Source organism: Canis lupus, chromosome 36 (genome assembly GCF_048164855.1).
Source record: "Canis lupus baileyi chromosome 36, mCanLup2.hap1, whole genome shotgun sequence".
NCBI classification, from domain to species: Eukaryota; Metazoa; Chordata; class Mammalia; order Carnivora; family Canidae; genus Canis; species Canis lupus.
Genome location: NC_132873.1, coordinates 19,238,806 through 19,260,547, shown reverse-complemented (window position 1 = coordinate 19,260,547; position 21,742 = coordinate 19,238,806). Strand labels below are relative to the sequence as shown.

The window sequence follows — 21,742 nt, the reverse complement described above, 5'->3', positions numbered from 1 at the left end:
AATGTCTCAGGACTTAATACCTGAGCTACATTATTTGTATCTAAAGGGAGGGAAGAATGGTTAGGAGTGTGTGTGTGTGTGTGTGTGTGTGTTTGTGTATGTGTATAGATGGATAGCTAGATCAAAGAAATAGAAGGTAAACCATAACATATTACATTTTTTATGGCACATCCATCTATTATAAGGTAGACTTAACTCTTTTTAAAATGTACATAGTTTGTTATAAATTATACTGATACAAAAGATGTGTAGCATACAAAAACTTATTCTATTTTAAGCATTTTCATTATGTTTCAAAAACAAATTAACAGCAGTAACCCAAGAGTGGATTCCTTAGAGGTAATTTTAACTTTCTACCAATAAAACAAATTACTCAAAGTCTAAAAAAATTAGTCTTTTTTGCCCTACCTCTGTCCAAATGAGAGCAAAACCCACTAGGCACAGCAGCAACAAACAAAGATAGATTACTGGTCCTAATTTAAAAATTTTAAGCTTATTTAATCATTCTTTGAAGAATACTTTTCTCTTTAATTCTTAACTTCTGGTTTAAAGGAAATAACTCTGATCTGAACTGGGGATTGGAGTGGGGTGAAGGCTCTGGTTTCTAGAAATATCTGTTTATTTACCTGAAAGGAAATAGATGGTTGAATTAAGACCCAGAATTTAAACCACATTTTGTACTTCTTTCAGTCTCTATGTTCTTTGTGAAACGATACATACCATAGCCATGCCATCTGCGCTTAGTCTTTTTTTTTTTAAGTTTTTTATTTATTTATTTATGATAGTCACACACAGAGAGAGAGAGAGAGAGAGGCAGAGACATAGGCAGAGGGAGAAGCAGGCTCCATGCACCGGGAGCCCGACGTGGGATTCGATCCCGGGTCTCCAGGATTGCGCCCTGGGCCAAAGGCAGGCGCTAAACCGCTGCGCCACCCAGAGATCCCCGTGCTTAGTCTTTTTTTAAAAGGAAGTCAAATATGCTATTTCTTCCTCCAAACTAATGAATTCCTTGGCTTTTAGTTACCTTAGATTCCTAGATATTATGGCCTCTTTGCAGTATAGAGGTACTATTAAAAATACAACATGGCTCTCCTTCTCTCTCTCTTCTTTCGATTAGAGGTAAGTTGGACCCACCGTTGTCTTTGCTGATAATTTATGCCTGCATTAAAAAATTACACAGGCCTTTTTAAAAAGGCAGGAAAGAATTCCTTTCATCAGTATAAGAATACCAAGAGTTACTATTCAGCCCATCCATCAGTTTTTCAGAAAGCTCTCAAACAGTCATATCCATTTTTGAGAAAAAATCCTTTTGGAATAACTTTTTAAGGAAAAGTAAAAATTTAGTTATGAGATTTTTTTTCTATTTATGGTTATTAAGTTTTGAAGAAACCTTTGAATTAGTATTAGTACTTGTAGCTTCTATTGCCTAGGTATTTATGGGTCATACACCAGTGGATTATACATTTCTTAGGTAGTATTCTAGAAAAATTTTAGAGGTCAGGAGTGATTCCTCTTGCTAGGTTGGGGTGGATCTGGAAGAGAGAAGACAAAGGAAGGTGTTTTGTTGTGGGTTTTTTGGTTTGTGGTGGAGAAGGTTGGTGCTTTTAACTGGTAAGGTTTTGTTTCTTGATCTTGGTGCTTTTGGATAAGTTATTACTGTTTATATTATTTTCTGTGTGATCTAGTTTAATGAAAGCAGTAAAGAAGTTAAGTAATTTTAAACAAGATAGCCTCAAAGAAATTAATTAACTAAAAATCTAGGCCTCATTTGGAGGAGGGTATAAAAATTGATTGGCCTTTTTTCCCTAAGATAAGAATGAAAGTGACTTCTAATAATTCCACCTTCAAAAGAAAATTCAAGTATTATTTAATTATAGAATCCTAAACTCAACATCCTGTCCTCTTCAAGGAATTGAAAACCATACTCTTGTATAGTAAAAATAGAGAATTGTGTACCCTTCTTATCACTAATCTATCCAAATACACTTGTCGCTCTAAAATTACTGGACATTTCCATCGTATATTAGAACAGTGCAAAGTAAACCATCAGTTAAATAATTTCTTTGTTCTTAGATTATTGTATTTGTCAAAGCTGTCCTTGGGTAGTAGGCACTATTAATAAAATCTGCCCACCAAAAGCATTGTCTACTTGGAGCTTCTTTTTCCCCACCCATTCCACAGGTCTGTTAATAATTTCTGATATCTTCATTTCAGATATTACTTCCCTTGTAAGCCTTCTTTCTAGCAAATTTTCCCTCTTCCTCTGTGCCACAGGTTATCCACTCCCCTGTGCTATCTCTAAACCTTATATAAGCCATTTTTATCACATCTATCAGACCTTTACAGGAGCTCTTGACCTTTTTTGTGCTGTGTGGCAAAGATTAGGGATGCTTGAAGTAATTCATAACTTGGGTGATTAATGTTTGAAGTGCAGAAAACATTAAAAATGGGATTTGTTCCATACCCAGTATCTTCCTCCCCCCATGAACTACATGGTTAATCTATCTTCTTGTAGATTGTTTCATTTTTGGGTCCCCAGAATCTGTTGCAGACTTGGCACACTTAAATTTTAATTTTTTGAATTTCATTAGGAGAGCTGAGCACCGTACTTTTATCATATAATCATACTGCCTTTTCCCACTTGAATCTTGAATCATATTGCCTTTTCCCACTTGAATCTTGATTTACTTAGGCTCTCCCACCTTAATTTCTTTTTAATTTTGTGGCACTTCCATGTTACTTTAACAATTTAATTTTTTAATATCTTTATTTTCATAGAACACCATTATTTTTATTTTGATTTTACATTTCTGTTATGTTTCTCAGAAAACCATCATGGTTAACTAAAAAAAAAAAAGTTTCAGTCAAAGAGATTTTTAAGCACACTTGAAGAGATAACTCATGCCTACCAAAGTTTTTTCGTGCAGTCATGGAATTTAGCAAAAGACTTGCCTTCTCCCTTCAAAATAGTACAGGCTTTGGAAAAACTGTAGTAAGTGGAACATATTTTTGTCTTTAAACATGTAGAATTTCTTTTGCTTTAGGAAGTTCTTTATAATGGGTGTCTTAGACCTCAGTGAGATGCAGTGGTCACCAGCCTGAGTCACCTGTATGGTGCATGAGGCTCTCCAGGGAATTGAAAGCAGCAAAGACGTATGATGTCCTTTTGGCATTCTAAGATATATATTTTGAATTATGTGTCTAATTCCAATTTGGCCTAGAGCATTTGAAGCTTTTGATATAATCTGAGTTTTATATTCATGTATCTCTAAGTTATCTGTTTAGAAAAAAAATAATAAAAGAACTTAACTTCATTGTTCTGTGACTTAAAACTTCTGGGTTGTCTGTTCTGTGCCTAGGCCAAAACAGCTTCACGAAATCCCAGCCTTTTACTGTCCTGACAAAAACAAGGTGAATTTCATTCCTAAAAGCGGCTCTGCCTTCTGCCTCGTCAGCATCCTCAAGCCACTCCTTCCCACACCAGATCTTACCCTCAAGGGCTCTGGTCACAGTCTGACAGTTACCACTGGCATGACAACCACTCTGCTGCAGCCTATTGCTGTGGCCTCCCTGTCCACAAACACAGAGCAAGACCGAGTCTCTCGAGGAACGAGTACAGTCATGCCATCGGCCTCTCTACTCCCACCACCAGAACCAATTGAGGAAGCTGAAGGATAGGTCACAGGGCTGTGTGGCCATTTTTCTGGGCAACTGAGAACCTCCTCAGATCATTTCATTGTGATGGCATCGCGAGCTCCCAGTTGGCTGTGGTATGCTCCAGCTTTCCAGGGTGACACGTCACAGTATGACTTCTGGAAGAAGGCAGCGCCCTCTGATGGCTTTGCTCCCTCATTGCTTAGCCTGCTTTTTCTTAAAGCACTGGTTGAAACAAGAAAGGTCTCACTCTTTACTTTTGGAGGGCCAATATCATTGTTTTTTTGTTTTCAAATTAAACTTCTTTTTTAAAAAAAAACTAATCTCTGCAAACCTAATTCCTGAAGGGAGACATGAATGATGCTGCAAGAACCATCTTTTATATGAAAATGACTATTTTATAATACCAATGTTACATTTTCTGAAACGTAGCAAACAGGATGTTCAAAGATTCTTTGGTGGCCTCTTGTTTCTTGTTTCCCTTTCTAGATGTGTGCTTTTCTCAGCTGTTTTCAGCTTTGGGACCAAAGGGATTGTTGACATTTTCCCAGCAATCTTAATCTCATGACTATGTTCTTCTCCCAAACAAGAATTGATAGGTAAATGCATTGGACAAATATATAATGAGATAAAAAGCAATATTAAATATTAGTACATTATGTGATTTATGTTTTTTGGTGTCAGAAGTTTGTGCTTTGGGTGAAATACTTGTAAAACTGCTGTTTTCTTCACTACACCTGTACACATTTCACCATGTGGTCAGAAAAGTTATAGTCTGGAAACAAGTGCTTTAATATGTTCTCACCCGTCATTGGAACTTGGTTTAAAAGTCAGTGAGCCAAAGGGAAATTACCCAGTGTTGATTGCTAGCTAGGAGTAAGGAGCCCCCTTGGTTTTTTACAAAATACTTGCCACATGATCTCCCTTTATCATCACTGTATCATAGTTCCAAGAGGTCCTAAAATAACTGTGCATGGATTTCCTCCTTTGCTTTTGTGATGTTGTTGTCTTGTGGATTTGGTCAGGGTTAGTAGTTTGCCAGGAGTGTAATCCATTGAATAGCAATCCGTAGTCACAGAGTCTTGCGACTGACATTTTCTTTATGGTGGTTGGCACTGAGATATGTTGCTTATAGATTTTGCTAGTTTTCCCTCCAGCATTCCACACAGTGGGGAAGACCGGCCAGGAGAGCTTTGGAGCATATTAAACAACAGGAATCTTTGAAAAATCCATACAGTTTTGGGTTTAGGCTCATCTTAATACAGTCACTGCCAGTATCACATGACAACAGTATTTCATGTTTGTGTATATGGTAGTGAAATTAAGGAGCAGCTCTTTTTTAAAATGAGTTTCAGCAAACAGTAATTGATAAAAAGCATCCTTCTAAGATCTTCATATACTACCTATGATGCAATAATTTAATATTCCTATACATATAGGGAGAAATTTAAATACTTGTAAAAGGGATACAGTTTAGAAGGTTAATACGTCAGTTTGTTCAGACATATACCATCAGAGGAAACCTAGTGGTAGCAATAAATCTTCTGAAAGGACTTCTTATATTCATGCACCTTTAAAACATCTAACTAATTAAAATTATGCCCTGTGAAGTTTAAGATGGAGATGTATTTAGGCAAATTAGATAAATTCAGACCTTAGAATAAGTTTGTCAGGTTTCACTTGGTAGCACTGATGAATTTTGGTAATTTCTCCATCCAAAACTAGCTTACTTGGATTTATAGTACATTGTGGCTTCTAAATCACTAAAACTCAGTTATTCAGGGTCTAAATTTTCTGGTTGGTTGGTTTTTTGAGAAGAACCTTGATTCTTTGCCTTATTTGTTATTATGTGTCTTGACTTTACCATTTCACCACTGAGAACTGCTCTATCAAAAGTGCAGAAGAAAAGGTAAAACTCATCAGGTGAGTTGGTATGAATGGTAGGAGGAGGAAGTTTAAACAAGTTTCTAAAAAAAAAAAAAAAAAACCCTCAGTTTTTGGATTACTTGAATTCCATTAAATCTGTGGGTTTTTTCTTTACCTTACACTTACTTTCTTCTGTCCATTCCTGTAAATGACAAGGGTATTTTGTAACTAAAATGCCACTTTATAAACCGTTTTTCCTTTTACTCTGTTGTGCATATTTGTATAATTCACATCTTTCTGTAGAGTGTCCTATATCCTTAAAGTAATTTAAAACTAGAATGGGAGAACAAGTTTAAAAGTTATAATTTACATAGTCTTATAAGTGGAACTTTTAAACGTTTGGTTGTAAGGAGAATGTGAATTTGCAGGTAAATTAATTGTATGGCAACCAAACATATCCCTCGGGTTTGGGAGAAATAGAGCCTGAGATTTGAAAGACAAAAAGGTACAAGGTACAAACAACTCTAACTGCCAGTGCCAAAGGGCTAATTTTTAAGCATATGAGCTTTATTGCAGTCTTGAAAAAATATTAACCATAGGTCCATTCAGCTCTTTTGCTTAACCCTTAGTTCACAGATGGCTGATTAAAAAAAAAAAAAAAATGGATCTACTTTCAAGAGAATATTTTCTAAAATTACATTCCATAATTATCTTGCTATTCTGTAGAAAACTGTACAGAAGATAAATTAGAATAGCTTCAATGGGAATATAATTTAAATTTTTTAAAGTTTTAAATAAATTTACTTCCATTGCAGTAAAAGAAATAGGTGGCATGTATATTTTGGCAAAAGGAGCTATTCTCTGATTATTTACTTTGTCTTAAGTTATTTCTCTTGATTTCTTCCTTATGATGATGAAAACATAGAAATTTATTGTTTCTGATTATGACTAAGTCTATTACTTGTCATGGCTTTTGTTAGCAATTATATTTTTAAAATATCTGTTCTGCCTCTTTGGTTAATATGATGAGCATGGATGCCAAAATTATTTTGAACTAGAGTCTTCATTTTGTTTAAAATATTTCTTACACTTATGATAAGCCAAATCAGCCTTTTAGAAGGTGCTATTGCTAACTGTGGAATAACTGGCAAGAAGAAAGGCTTTTTTTTTTCCTTTTTTTTTTCTTTTCTTTTTAATGGCTGGCTTTTACCGGAAAAGAGATATTTTAAAAAATGGCAGAATTTCTAGCCTTCTGTATGTCCAAGATTAGGACTGGGTTGTCAAGATTTTCTTCTGTTAAAGGAAATAAAACTCGCCATTACTGAATTCAGCTTACTATTCTAACTTAAGATTCATTCCTTAATGCTTGGAATTTTGATGTCTCAAAACTGGACCAGTGGAAGTGCTGAATTTGCATTAAAAAAGCTAAGGATACTTCGCACTTTAAGGTTTAAGTTTTACTCTGCTTAAATTAATGATAAGCAGAGCAGCCCTGAACAATATTTTGTTTATACAATCCTGTTGAAGAATATAATTTATGTTTTTTTGAAGTCTGTATCTTTCATCTGTTTAAGCTGTGTAAATCTTTTGAAAATGCAATTTTTTTAAATTTTGTTTTTCTAACAAAAATCTCCCCCAAAAAACAGCATTTCCAATGGTGATAAATATTGTTATTATGTACTTATGTATTCCCTGTATCTGACACTTACTGCTGCCTCACAAGAAAATAGAACTTTTATGTTAAAAATAAAGTCTGTTCTTGAGAGTTTTTTTTTCCATGTGCTTTTATGAATGTTGTTGCCTCATTTCGGATTTTCTTTTCAGACACTTCTCACCTGAAATAATTTAAAGATAGTATATTCTTTTTCACAAATGTATAGAAAAATGGGTGTGTTAAGTAGCAAGATATATAATATTGTCAGTTGTTACTTCCTTGCTGTCTCTTTACTTCCTCTAGAATGCAAAATACTTGATCTTTGTGGTAAGTGATAAGCACACTGAAAGATAATATATGTTTAGAAATAATTCATTACTTCATAGTTAGAGATTTAGCTAGGACAGTCACCTAATGTTATCCTGAAGTACAAATAGAGGATTTTTTCCCTTTGTTTTGGTAATTCGTTTTTTCTAAATCAGCCATGTTCTTCCATATATACAGTGGTTTATATGTGCAAGGTAGTTGTTTAGGCTCAGGGGTTGTCTGTATTCACAGAACAGAGCTAGTTAGATATGCCCCCAATGAAGGCTGCATGCAGTATATATATAACATATAGAAAGCAGGGACACCATTTTAAGTGAAGTAAAAAGTCACTACAGAGATCAGTTATAAAAAGTAGTCATCAAATTACATTGTAAAAAATTCCGAAAATTATTTTGGGGTGGAGGTTAACTAGAATTTGGGGATAGCTAATGAATATATATTTACCTTATAACCTAGCATCAAATGCAAAGAAAATCTGAAATTGGTTCTAAATCTTCCATTTTTTTCCTCTGTCTTTCCCCTCTGTCTTTAAAGAGGTTGAGAGGAGAAAAAAAAAATTTTTTTTAAAGATTTATTTACTTGAGAGCAAGAGAGAGCAAGGGAGCATGAGGGAGGAGGGGCAGAGGGATAGGGAAAGTCTTAAGCAGACTCCACACTGAGCATGGAGCCCAACGTGGGGCTCAACATGGAGCTCAGTCTTACAACTCTGAGATAATGACCTGATCCGAAACCAAGAGTTGGTCTCTTAACCCATCTGCACCACCCACGTGCCCCGAGAAAATTTAGATCTCAATTTGGGTGTTCTTCTATTCTCCCATTTTTTATTTTGATTCATTAAATATACCACACACACACCCAGCAGTTTTTAGGTCTATAATGATCTTTTCCCTTTAAATTGCTTTTAAGTAGTTGGGTATGAAATTCAGTATCCTCTTCATAGCAATTCCCTGCCAATGTATATCAATACCGGTTTTTTTTCCTTGCTAAGATGAGGTATGCTTTAAAAATATTTTATACATCTACTAGAGCATAGTATGATAATACAAATAGCTTTTGTATCTCTTTGGTTTAATGTTTTTCAAACTGAGTCTTAAAATTAATTTAATAGGTCTAGCCAATGTTTTGTTTTTTAATGAAGCTGAATAGAAAAATAAGTATTTGGGATCCCTGGGTGGCGCAGCGGTTTGGCGCCTGCCTTTGGCCCAGGGCGCGATCCTGGAGACCCGGGATCGAATCCCACGTCGGGCTCCCGGTGCATGGAGCCTGCTTCTCCCTCTGCCTCTCTCTCTCTCTCTCTCTCTCTCTCTGTGTGTGACTATCATAAATAAATAAAAAAATTAAAAAAAAAAGAAAAATAAGTATTCATACATAAGGAGAATATCTGTAAAACTTTTGCTAGACATAGATACACATTAGGTTACAAAGTAAAATGAATTTCATAGTATGAGAATCAAAATGATGAAAAGTACTACTCTAGATACAACTTTTGTGTGTATGTCTTTGGGTTGGTCAGTATCTTCACACAGAGATGAGAGTAGAGTCTTTAAGACATTGTTTCTAATTCCCTTTAATAAGTATCTCCAAATATCTCTGGTTTTGTAAAAATAAAATACTAGTTTGTTCTGCAGTTCACATCTTCCTCAAACTGAGAATTCATCTCTGTATACTCCTTGTTTGATTTTGGAAACTAGTGTGAATTAGTCTTGCTAAATCATTATGTTTTACAGAAGACTGTCATGGAGGCTTTGTTGGTTAAAAACCAGGAATGTAACCATTTATCTTCATTCTGTGCCTTACACAGTTATTTTTGAGATCCTTAGGATAATTCAGAGAAGATGCAGAAAAAGCCCTGGTTTTAGGGCCACAGTTTGGGGTACCAGTTCTGGTTCAGCAGCTTAATGTTCATGGGATCTTGAGCAAAAAAGACTTTTGAGCTTCAGTCTTCTTATGAGATGAGGGATATAGTGCTGTCCATTAAGTGGTTACTGAATGTGAAAGTAACTTCTAAAACTGGAAGCAAATACTTACCTCCTTTATATTTTAAGTTTATTCATTCCTTAAGAAAGCCAAAAGTTTTCAGTCATAGGAAATGGTCCCATGTAATTCATTTTAGCTTGTAAAGTTATAATACAGTTAACCCTTGAACAACATAGGTTTTTTTCAATAGATATTGGAAAAATTTTTAAAGATTTTTGATAATTTGAAAAAACAGATGAACTGTGTAGCTTTGAATTCTAAAAAATAGGTACCATGAATGTGTAAAACATATGTAGATAGTATTATATCTTAAAATATATGTAGATGTATTATATCTTACCATTTACACTACCATAAAATATACACAAATCTATCACAAGTTAAAACTTACCAAAACTTAGTTGCACACATAACCATACATGGAGCCATTTGTAGTCAAGAGAAATGTAAACAAACGTAAAGATGCAGTATAAAATCACAACTGCGTAAGATTTACTGTAGTACCTACTGTATTACTGTAATAATCTCATTTATACCTGTGGCTATTGCGATAAGCTCAAGTGTTGCAAATATCCTCTTAAAATGCTGTGTAACACTAATCATCATGAGCGATTCATCTCTCCAGTAAACTGCATATGTCAGTAAAAAGTGATCTTGTAGTTCTCATGTATTTTTCATGTTTAGTGCAATACTGTAAAGCTTGAATAACACCATGGAACCCATATGAGGTGCCATCAGAGATGCTGGAAGTTCTCCCAAGAAGCAGAGAAAAAAAGTGGAATTGCTTGTTAACATACTATAGATTGAGATCTGAAGTGCAGTAGCAACCATTTCAAGATAAATTAATCCAGTTAAGGACCATTTGTCATATGACAAAGCAAAAGGAAAATGAAGGATTTAAAGCAGGAGAATTTAATGCCAGTAAAGGATGGTTTGATAATTTTAGAAAGTGTTTGGTTTAAAAAATGGCAAGAAAACAGAACATCTTCTGATGACCAAGAGGCAGAAGATGAGTTCCCAGATATCATTAAGAAAATAATTGAGGGGAAAGGATATCTGCCTGAATGGATTTTTAATGTAGATGAAAGTGCCCTATTCTGGAGGGAAAAATGCCAAAAGGACATTTAATAGGAAGAAAAGTGAGCATCAGGATTTAAGCCAGGATTTGCACATTTGTGCAAATGTAGTTGAATTTATGATCAGGACTGCCCTTTTCTATAAAACTGTTAATCCCCAAGTCTTGAAGGGAAAAGATAAATACTAGCAGCCAGTCTTTTGCTTGTACAAGAAGGTCTGGACAGTGAGAACTCTTTTTCTAGATTGGTTCCATTAATGCTTTGTCCCTGAAGTCAGGAAGTACCTAGCCAATGAGAGACTGCCTTTAAAAATTATTTTGATATTGGATAATGCCCCTGGCCTACCTAAAGCCCCATGAGTTCAACACCAAAGACCTCAAAGTGGTCTACTTGCCCCCAGACACAATGTCTCTAATTCAGCCTGCAGGTCAGAGGTCATAGAGACTTTTAAGTTTCATTACCCACTGTACTTAATGGAAAGCATTGTCAATGCTATGGAAGAGAGAACCCTGATAAAACATCATGGAAGTCTTGAAAGTCTCATCACTGAAGATGGGTGGCATCACTGTTACAGAAAAAGCCGTGAAAGCTATGAAATCCAAAAGAATAAATTGCTACTGGAAAAAATTGTGTCCAGATATTGTGCATGACTTCACCGGACTTATGACAGTCCATCAAGGAAATAATGAGAGATTCTGGATGTGGCAAAAAAAAAGATGTGTGTGTGAAGAGTTTCAATATATGGTTCTTGAAATTCAAGAGCTAACAGACACCACACCAGAGGAATTAACAAAAGATTTGATGGAGATGGCTGCTTCGGAACCAGTGCAGCCCATGAAGGAGAAATGTAGAAGAAGCAGTGACAGAAAACAAATTGACATTAGACAATCTGGCAGAGGGGTTCCAGATATTCAAGACTACTTTTCACTTGTTTCATAACATGGACTCTTCTATGATATAATTATTGAAACTAAAGCAAATGGTGGAAGGAGATTTGATAGCATATAGGAATATTTTTAGAGAAATGAAAAAGCAAGAGTCAGAAATTACAATGTCTTTCCATAAAGTTAAACAGAGTGTGCCTGCCTCTCTGTTTCACCTCCTCTTCCACCCCAGAGACCATGAGATCGACGTTTCTCCCCTCCTCCTCAGGCTACTCAGTGTGAGGATGAGGATAAAGACCTTTATGATGCTTCCACTTAATGAATAGTAACCAATCATTATGCCATGCTGTTAATAAACTTAACTGTTGTATATGTTGTGTCTTTGTGTGAAAATCTATAACTGTAAGGCAAGAACTGTGTGAGATGTTTTTGTGTCATCATATTTTAAGTATTCATTGTGAAGAACATCACGTGCAAGACTTCAAGTGGATAGCCTATCCTTACGGAGGCATAAGGTAAGTGATACTTAATATAAAATTAATGGATTAGTTTTATGATATTGCTTTCAAAGAATTATATTACCATGCAGTATGCTTCTCATAATTGAAGCAACTGTATTAGCTTATCATTACAGGTAAGTGGTATTTTTTTAAAAGTACTGTTTCTAATACTGTATTATGAATGACACTATTACTTAATGTATGCCATAAAAATATAACCATTCATTAGTGTATAAGCTAGGCTACTATGAAGCAATTGTATGCATTATACTAGGCTGTAAAGCAGTCATACTGATGCTGCTTCATTATGAATGCATGAATTCTTATGTTTGTGAATAAATATGAATTTCCTTTTCACATTATCTTCATTTTTTACGTCTAGTGTTAGTATACATAGTATCTACAGTGTCTTGTATAAAACTATTTTTTTAAATTTATTTTTTATTGGTGTTCAATTTACTAACATACAGAATAACCCCCAGTGCCCGTCACCCATTCACTCCCACCCCCCGCCCTCCTCCCCTTCTACCACCCCTAGTTCGTTTCCCAGAGTTAGCAGTCTTTACGTTCTGTCTCCCTTTCTGATATTTCCCACACATTTCTTCTCCCTTCCCTTATATTCCCTTTCACTATTATTTATATTCCCCAAATGAATGAGAACATATAATGTTTGTCCTTCTCCAACTGACTTACTTCACTCAGCTGTATAAAACTATTGATGTAACTGACAGATGATTAAACTTGTAAACACATGACATCAATAAATTACAGTACTATTCGAGTCCCAGTGGAGTCGCAAAAAAATAAAATAAATTACAGTACTATAAAGTATCTTTGACTTAATATCTTAATTTCTCTAGCTTTGTTGTAAGAATACAGTATATAGTATACAAAATGTGTTACTGGTAAGCCTTCTGGTCAATAGTAGGCTATTAGTAATTCAGTTTTGGGGGAGTCAGAAGTTACACAGAGACTTCCAATTGTGTGTATTGTGGGGATTGGCTAACCACCCTGCACTGTTCGAGGAACAGCTGTTTAGTCCAGGATATTGAGCTGAAATCCTGAGAAAAGTAGGTAACACTATTGATAGCCTACCAAGTACCAGGCACCTTATATGATAACTAAACGTTTACCCTAATCTTTACAGTAACCATATAAAGCCAAACATGGCTATTTTTACTATCTTATAGATGACCAAATTGGAATTAGATGAACTCTTTGTTGGTCATCCGGGAAATGTCGAAGTCTGGCTTTGAACCAGGTCTGACTAGGGCTCAACACAAAGCCTTACTGCTACTTCCTCCATAAGAGTGACCTTAATTTAGGTGTTGAGTATCATTGTGGATTACCTGCCATTGAGCCATTGCCTTGTTTTCATTTGCCATCCTCTTCCTTCAGCTGCTGGCAGCTTGGTTCAGAGTGTAAAGAGAAAGTATTCTAGTTAGACACCAATTTCTTACCAAAGAAGTTACTGACACAAATCTTCAAGCTGTTAGTTTTATGTTGCACAGCTGCAGAAATTCCAGAGAAATATTTTAACTTGGGGAGCACAACTTTTAGGCAGAAGCTGACTTCAATCACATTTTTGGTGGATTTTTTTTAACCTGACATTTTGAGGAAAAGATTTCCAATCTGTTCATTCATTCAATTTTTCATCAAGATATGTGTACTCCTTAATCCCCATACCCTATTTCCCCCGTTCCTCCACCCACCTCCCTTCTGGTAACCATCAGTTCTCTAAACTTAAGACTTTGTTTTGTGGTTTGTCTTTTTTCCCCTTTTCATTTGTTTCTTAAATTCCATATGAGAGAGATCGTACTGTATTTGTGTTTCTCTGGCTGACTTAATTCCCTTAACATAATAACTCTCTAGCTCCACCCATGTTGTTGCAAATAGCATGCTTTCATTATTTTGTATGGCTGAATAATATTCCATTGTGTACACACACGTGACATACATGTCACGTCGTCTTTATCCATTCATCTCTCTGGATACTTGGGTTGCTTCCATAGTTGGGCTATTATAAATAAGACTGTTTAGTGTTTTTGTATTTTTAGGGTAAATACACAGTGATTACTTGTAGAGTAGTTCTATTTTTAATTTTTTGAGGAACCTCCATACTGTCTTCGACAGTGGCTGTACCAGTTTGCATTGTCACCAGCAGTGCACAAGAGTTCCTTTTCTCCCCCCACATCCTCCTCAACAATTGTTTCTTGTGTTTTTTATTTTAGCCATTCTGATATCTCATTGTGTGAGGTGATACCTCATTGTGGTTTGGATTTGCATTTCCCTGATAAGTGATGTTGAGCCTTTTCTTCATGTGTCTGTTGGCCCTTTGGATTTTTTTTTTTTTTTTTTGAGAAATGTTATGTTTTCTTCTCATTTTTAAATTGGATTATTTGTCTTTTGGGTATTGAGTTGTATAAATTCTTCATATATTTTGGATACTAACCCTTTATTATATATGACATTTGCAAGTATCTGCTCCCATTCAGTAGGTTGCCTTTTAATTTTGCTGACTGTGTCCTTTGCTGTGTAGAAATTTCTATTTGGATATAGTCCCAATAGTTTGTTTTTGCTTTTATTTCCCTTGCCTCAGGAGACATATCTAGAAAAATGTTCTACGGCCAATATCATCGAGACATTGGCCTGTGTTCTTTTCAAGTATACGTATGGCTTCAGGTCTCACATTTAGGTCTTTAATCCATTTTGAGTTTATTTTTGTGTATGGTGTAAGAAAGTGGTCCTGTTTTCTTTTTTTGCATGTTGCTGCAGGTTTTCCCAGAACCATTTGTTAAAGAGACTGTCCTTTTCCCATTGTATATTCATTTCTCCTTTATCAAAGATTAATTGACTAAATAATTGTAGGTTTATTTCTAGGTTTTCTGTCCTATTCCATTAATCTATTTTTTTTAATGGCAGTACCATACTGTTTTGTAATGTAACTTGAAATTCGGAATTCTGTACCTCCAGTTTTTTCTTTTTCAAGATTGTTTTGGCTATTCAAGGCCTTTTGTGGTTCCATACAGATTATAGGATTATTTGTTAGTTCTTTGAAAAATGCTGTTTGTATTTTGATAGGGATTGCATTAAATCTATAGCTTGCTTTGGGTAGTATAGATGCTCTAATAATAATTGTTCTTTCAACCCATGAACATGGAATTTCTTTCATCGGTGTTTTACAGTTTTGAGTATAAGTCTTTCACTTCTTTGGCTAAGTTTGTTCCTAGATATAAACTTGTTTTTGGTGTAGTTGTATGTGGGATTGCTTTCTTAATTTTACTTTTTGCTGCTTTATTATTATTGTGTAGAAATGCAACAGATTTCTGTACATTGATTTTATATCCTATGACTTTACCAAATTCATTTATCAATTGTTAGTTTTTTGATGGAATCTTCAGGGTTTTTAATATATATAATATGTCATCTGCAAATAATGAAGGTTTACTTCTTCCTTACCAATTTGGATGCCTTTTATTTCTTTTTTGTTGTCTGATAGGTGTGGCTAGGACTTCCAGCACTATGTTTAGTAAAAGTTGTGAGAGTGGAGGGTAAAAGGGTAAAAGCTCTCGGGTTTTCAACATTAAGTATGATTTTAACTGGCTTTTTCATGTTATGGCCTTTACTATACTGAAGTATGTTCCCTCTACACTTACTTTGTTGAGAGTTTTTGCATTGAATGGATGTTTTACTTTGTCAAATGCTTTTCCTGCATATGTTGAAATGATTATATCATTTTTGTTCTTTCTCTTGTTTATGTATCATGTTGAGTGATTGGCAAATATTGAACCACCCTTGCAACCCAGGAATTAATCCCACTTGATCATGGTGTATGATTTTTTTTAATGCATTGTTGGTTTGCTACTATTTTATTGAGGATTTTTGTGTCTATAATTCATGAGAGATATCGGCCTGTCCTCTTTATGTCTTTGTCTAGTTTTGGTATCAGGCTGATACTGTCCTCATGAAATGAATTCGGAAGTTTTCCATCCTCTTGTATTTTTTGGACTAGTTTGAGAAGAATAAGTATTAACTCTTCTTTAAATGTTTGGTAGAATTTGCCAGTGAAGGTGTCTGGTCCTAGACCGTTGTTTTTTGGGAGACTTCAGATTACTGATTCAATTTCCTTGGTGGTAGTTGGTCTGTTCAAATTTTGTTTCTTCCTGCCTTATTTTTAGTTAAGTATGTTTCTAGAATTTATCTACCACTTCTAGGTTGTCCCAATTTGTTGGCATATAGGTTTTCATAATATTCTGTTACAGTTGTTTGTATATCTATGGTGTTGGTTGTTATTTCTCCTCTTTCATTAGTGATTTTATCTGGGTTCTCTCTCTCTCTTCTGATGAGTCCTGCTAGAGTTTATCAATTTTGTGATCTTTTCGAAGAAACAGCTCCTGTTTTCATTGATCTGTTCTATTGTTTTTTTAGTTTCTATATCATTTATTGCTGCTCTAATCTTCCTTCTTTTTGTTGGTTTTGGGTTTTATTATTTTTGTAGCTCCTTTAGGTGTAAGGTTAGGTTGTTTTGAGATTTTTCTTCTTGAGGTAGGCCTATATTACTTTAAACTTCACTTTTAGAACCACTTGTGCTGCATCCCAAAGATTTTGGATCATTATGTTTTCATTTTCATTTGTTTCCATGTTACTTTTTATTTCTTCTTTGATTTCCTGGTTGACCCACTCATTTTTTAGTAGCATGTTATTTAATCTCCATGCATTTGTGCTCTTTCCAGATTTTTCTTGTGATTGATTTCTGGCTTCAATAACATGTGATCAGAAAAGATGCATGGTAGGACTTCAGTTTTTTTGAATTTGTTGAGACTTGTTTTGTGGCCTAATATGTGATCTGTTCTGGAGAATGTTCCATGTGCAATTGAAAAAGATGTGTATTCTTATGTTCAGTATGGAATGTTATGAATAAATGTTAAATCCATCCAGTCTAGTGTGTCATTCACAGCCACTGTTTCCTTGTTGATTTTCTGTTTGGATGCTCTGTCCATCGATGTGAGTGGGTTGTTAAAGTCTTCTACTATTATATTACTGTCAATTATTTCCTTCATGTTTATTATTAACTTTTAGTATTTGTGTGCTCCCACGTTGGGTGCATAAATATTTACAGTTGTTATATCTTCTTGTTGGATTGTCCCCTTTATTCTTACATAGTGTCCTTGGTCTCTTGTTACAGTCTTTGTTTTAAAGTCCAGCTTATCTGGGGGTGCCTGGCTGGCTCAGTTGGAAGAGCAAGTGATTCTTGATCCTGGGTGTTGTGAGTTCAAGCCCCATATTGGGTGATAAACTTAAAAAAATTAAGTCTAGTTTGTTTGGTACAAGTATTACTACCTCAGCTTTCTTTTGACATTTATTTGCATGATAAATATTTCTCCATCGCCTTACTTTCAAAATGTGTCTTTCAGCTGAGATGAGTCTCTTGTAGGCAATATATAGAAGATCTGGTCAAAAGTAATATTCTAATCTTAATTTGGTATGCTCATTTCAGACAGAAGACAAAGTGAAATCACCTGGATCACAATTTATGTATCAGGCCAAAGTTACTATAAAATAACTATGATATTAATAGTGGTTATTCTGAATGGCAGAGCTGTGGGTGATTTTTTCCTAAATGAGAGAGTATTACTTTGAAATGGGAAAAAGGAAACGTTTTCCTTTTTTTTTTTTTTTTTTAATTTTTATTTATTTATGATAGTCACAGAGAGAGAGAGAGAGAGAGGCAGAGACACAGGCAGAGGGAGAAGCAGGCTCCATGCACCGGGAGCCCGATGTGGGACTCGATCCCGGGTCTCCAGGATCACGCCCTGGGCCAAAGGCAGGCGCCAAACCGCTGCGCCACCCAGGGATCCCCGTTTTCCTTTGATGTAAAAACATGCACTTCAAAATCTTAGTTATTAACACCACCCAGATCTCCTTTTTGTATTTACTCTGCTTGTTGATCAGTTATTTATACCACTGAAGGAAGAACCATGTTTTGACTTTAAATGCCAAGGAGAGTTAATTCAGCTTCTTACTTTTTTTAAATGGTACATAAAAAAGGAGGAGGTATTTTGTGGTTGGCATATTGATATGACCTATCCTGTTCAATAGGTTTTCACTGCCATATTTAAATAACTTACCATTTATATTTTATGTGCATTACTTTCAATGCTGCTGAATTAACATTTAAAGTTTGTATTTCCTTCCTAGTTTAATTTCAGTATCCCAAGTTCTGGGAGCACTTCATTGCTCAAGGTCAGAAAATGTGGGGCTCTGCCGATACTATAAAGATATATATAAACTAGATTGATTTTGGCTTTCTTCTTTTTATTCATGCCTTCAGCAAATCAGGTTAAATACTATGCTTATATTTCATGGGTTATTATTTCTAGGTTCAAAATTTTGACATTTGATGGTTTGTCTTTTGTTACTGATTGTATTTACACAAAAAACACATTCTGTTATTTCCCATATCTTATAATGTCTCATCTGTATGAAGTTAAAAAGAATCAGTCTCACAAAGATAATTGTCTTGGTTTTATTTTCATTCTGTGTTATCTATATATCAATTCAAACTACCTTTTTAATACTACGGTCCTGAGGTGTAAAACTCAAATTTTTGAATAAGTTAACAATAATTGGATTTATATTTAATACTTTAGGAAAACAACTTTTCTGTTTTATGCTGTTTTATAATCTTTATTAAAAGAAGCTCAGAAAAATAGAGCACAAACTTCCCTTGTTCTTATGCTGTAAGACCTCTACATTTCCGGACAGTCTATAAAGATAGTTATGTGAAATAAATATCCATAGTTGAAATACAAACACTGAATTTCATTGTGCAAATACTGAAACCTATTTTTTTTTTTAAAAATACAGTTTGTTTCTAACCATATCAGAGCTGTTTTACAGTTAATGAAGGATTTCAAAAAATACAAAGTTACACCAATCTGATCTTAATATGCCCTGGTATTCCTGTCTCACTTGTAAAGTTGTTGTAAGAAAGATTAGACAAATTTTAGTTTTTCTGGGGCTTTTCTAAGGTTAAATGCATTCTTTTTTGGTATTAAAAAACAGAAGATGTTTTCCCCCATTTAATATAAAAACATCCATTTACTTTGAAAGAGTTCTCAGTCTACCTCTGGTTAAGGTTATTTCTTATTGAGTGTTTGATCTAGATTTAGACAAATAGCAAGTGATCACCTTTCTGTTCTATGTTTATCGTGTCCTTCCTTTACTCTTTCCTGAGTGAGTGGTTCATTTCCTTTATTAACAATCTAGGAATAATATAGCCAGATTTCTGTTTCTGGTCTCTCAGTAAATGAACTTCAAATAATTAATCTTAAAAAACTATGATTACCTTCATTTTAATAACAAAGTTTTCAATGTGCTCTTCAAAAACGGAGTTGTGAGATTTGTTGATATTATAACTGAACTTGCTAAGGCAGTTAATGTTGCTTTTGGATTAAATGGGCAACTACATACTCTGAGAGAAGAAATGTTAAGATACTCTAAGAACTGAGTAACAAAAACCTATTGTGCACTTCTATTTTTTTGAGGACTTTTGTTTTTTGGAAATTGAGTGCAATGTGAATACATTGATAATCTGGGATTCAGGCATCTGGCTTGGAGAGATCAGTAGTTTTCCTGTTAAGGTGTCTTTTTTATTTGAGGTAACAGGGACTTTGCATGCATGTGAAGGGAAATATGCAAATATTTTTTAACTAATACATTAGTGAAATAGAATTAGTGAAAGAAAAATGGCACAAGCTCAAGATACAAAGCTTTTTTTTTTTTTAAGTATTCAAAGTTGAGCGCACAGAGTCACCAAACATTTATAATTTAGATTGTGATTATGAATCACAAACCTTGGTGATTGAATCTTCTGGAGAATTTCGCTGAATAAAAAGGAAGTGGTAGAAATGCTTCTGACTAAAAGGATAACCAAATAAAGATATAGGAATAAGCATGAATAGACTATATAACATTTTCCTGAGTCCGTATTTCTGACCCTCAGATAAGGTCTTTCCAGCCTATGTCATACTACACCATACTAGAGATTTTCTGGAGAGCTCGTGGGCAGTTCATGATGTAGCTAGGCCTGAATGCAGTACATGGAGGCGGACTGCACTTTACCCACTCTGGTCCATTTCTTAAAAGTGTTCTATTTTACAGTGACTCAGACGTTACAAGCCATTCTCTTGTAAACAATAAATAAGCCTGTTTAAAACTAGGAGCACATGGAAACAGCTGTGAACAACTTAGTTAAAATGTTCCCTTATGGAGATGCAAGGAACTGAAGGACAAAAATAAGACACCCGAAGCACTGCCTCAAATCTGAAGGATGGGCAAGAAAAAAGAACAGGAAATTGAGTGATATGTATATACAGTGTCTATGGGTTCATTGGCCTACACTAACTTCCTCCAGTAAGGGTTTTTCCTCAGTAATCAAATAGAGCCTCAGATTATGTCACCCACAGAAAGGGAGGGAAAAGTGGAAAAATAAGACCCTTTCTGATATGTAGAGTCTTCTGTGACTGCCAGAAAAGTAATCTGGATTAAATCACATCAAGAAATAGGTTATGATTGTACAAGGATAAGCTTAGAATTTTTCCCTCATTCAGACAGAAGTTTCAGGGTAATTTCAGGAATACTATTGCCAGTTGCTTAGGGATTATTCTCCCCTTTTCTTTTCAGAAAGAATATGAATACTGTACATTATGGTAGCAATGTGTGAAAAACCAGGCCTAAAGACACCTGTACAATGTCTTGAATATTACTGGACATTCTTGTGGTTTAGGAAATGGGTTTGAGTTTCTACAGAGGATGGATTTAGCAAATAAATCATCCTGCTACTTTCCCATGAAAATTCAATATGGGATTGGGGGGGTGTCCATGATTTTGTATGAAGGAAAAGAACTAAGTAATATTACATTTTAGCCTCCAAGTGGAGAAAAGCACCAAGTTTCTCTGTGATTTCATTAAAGCAAACTGAGTTCTCAAATCTTACTCTATTTTTCTAACTAAAGACAAAACTGATCTGGTTCTAGTGCTATTTTCCACAACAGAAAATTCCCCCTACTATGGTTTTATTTAAAAACCAACCCTAAATCACAACCCAATTTACATGCTGTCTTTATCCACATACAGAATTCTCACAGCCAGCAAGGCAATTTACACGTAAAAGGCTTTCCAAAGAAATAAGCCCAATTCCTTATTTACAGAAGTATTCCTACCTATTATTTTGAAATAACTTTTTTGGTATCTATTTTCAGACTCAATAGTTCATAATATTTTCCACTTATTATCAACAATTGCAAATCCAAGATATTAAAGAAATACTTAATCTATTCAAATGTAATCCTTACCATCTCCTTAAAGTTGGCTGAAAAGTGTTATATTCATAAACACGATGCTTTTGTGTATGGGTTACAATATAAACTCCTTTCCACAAAGGCAATATGTTGTAAAATTGATGTCTCAAGGCCACTGAAGTGACGACATAATTTCAGTCAAGCATTAAGAAGTTCATCATCTGAGTGTCCAATAGCATCTGGGTTTGAAAGTGGATCCAAGTCTGCAAATAGATTGAACCAGGCCGACATGTCTTGGTTACCATTGTTGGGAGCTATTAAAGAAGAAAAAACACATTGAAGATTTTTAACGTGATTTTAAAAATCACATTACCATTTATGTAATTTTTAAAGTAGATGCTTTTTTTTAATAAAAAAAAATTAAGACAACTGATAATTTTGAAAAGCTAATGCAGAGATCTTGTGCTTTTCTGAGTTCCTTAAATGTACGTGATGTTACTCT

General features: G+C 34.8%; 2 protein-coding genes across 8 annotated transcripts in view; one reads left to right on the top strand and one right to left on the bottom strand.

Moving 5' to 3' along the window:
• FAM117B (family with sequence similarity 117 member B) overlaps positions 1–11,810 on the top strand; it is an 84,972-nt gene extending 73,162 nt beyond the window's left edge. For 2 of the 3 annotated variants that reach the window (XM_072813434.1, XM_072813433.1), the window contains exon 8: positions 3,360–7,285. In XM_072813434.1, the coding sequence (XP_072669535.1) occupies positions 3,360–3,678 (319 nt within the window). In that variant the 3' untranslated portion in view covers positions 3,679–7,285. Of the gene's footprint in view, positions 1–3,359; positions 7,286–10,162 lie in introns of those variants that run through there. The other variant, XM_072813435.1, reaches the window with a different exon arrangement.
• A 6,640-nt stretch (positions 11,811–18,450) lies between these two features.
• The window catches only part of ICA1L (islet cell autoantigen 1 like), an 80,162-nt gene continuing 76,870 nt past the window's right edge, over positions 18,451–21,742 (bottom strand). For 4 of the 5 annotated variants that reach the window (XM_072813060.1, XM_072813057.1, XM_072813059.1 and 1 more), the window contains exon 14: positions 18,451–21,554. In XM_072813060.1, the coding sequence (XP_072669161.1) occupies positions 21,439–21,554 (116 nt within the window). In that variant the 3' untranslated portion in view covers positions 18,451–21,438. The remainder of the gene's footprint in view (positions 21,555–21,742) is intronic. The other variant, XM_072813061.1, reaches the window with a different exon arrangement.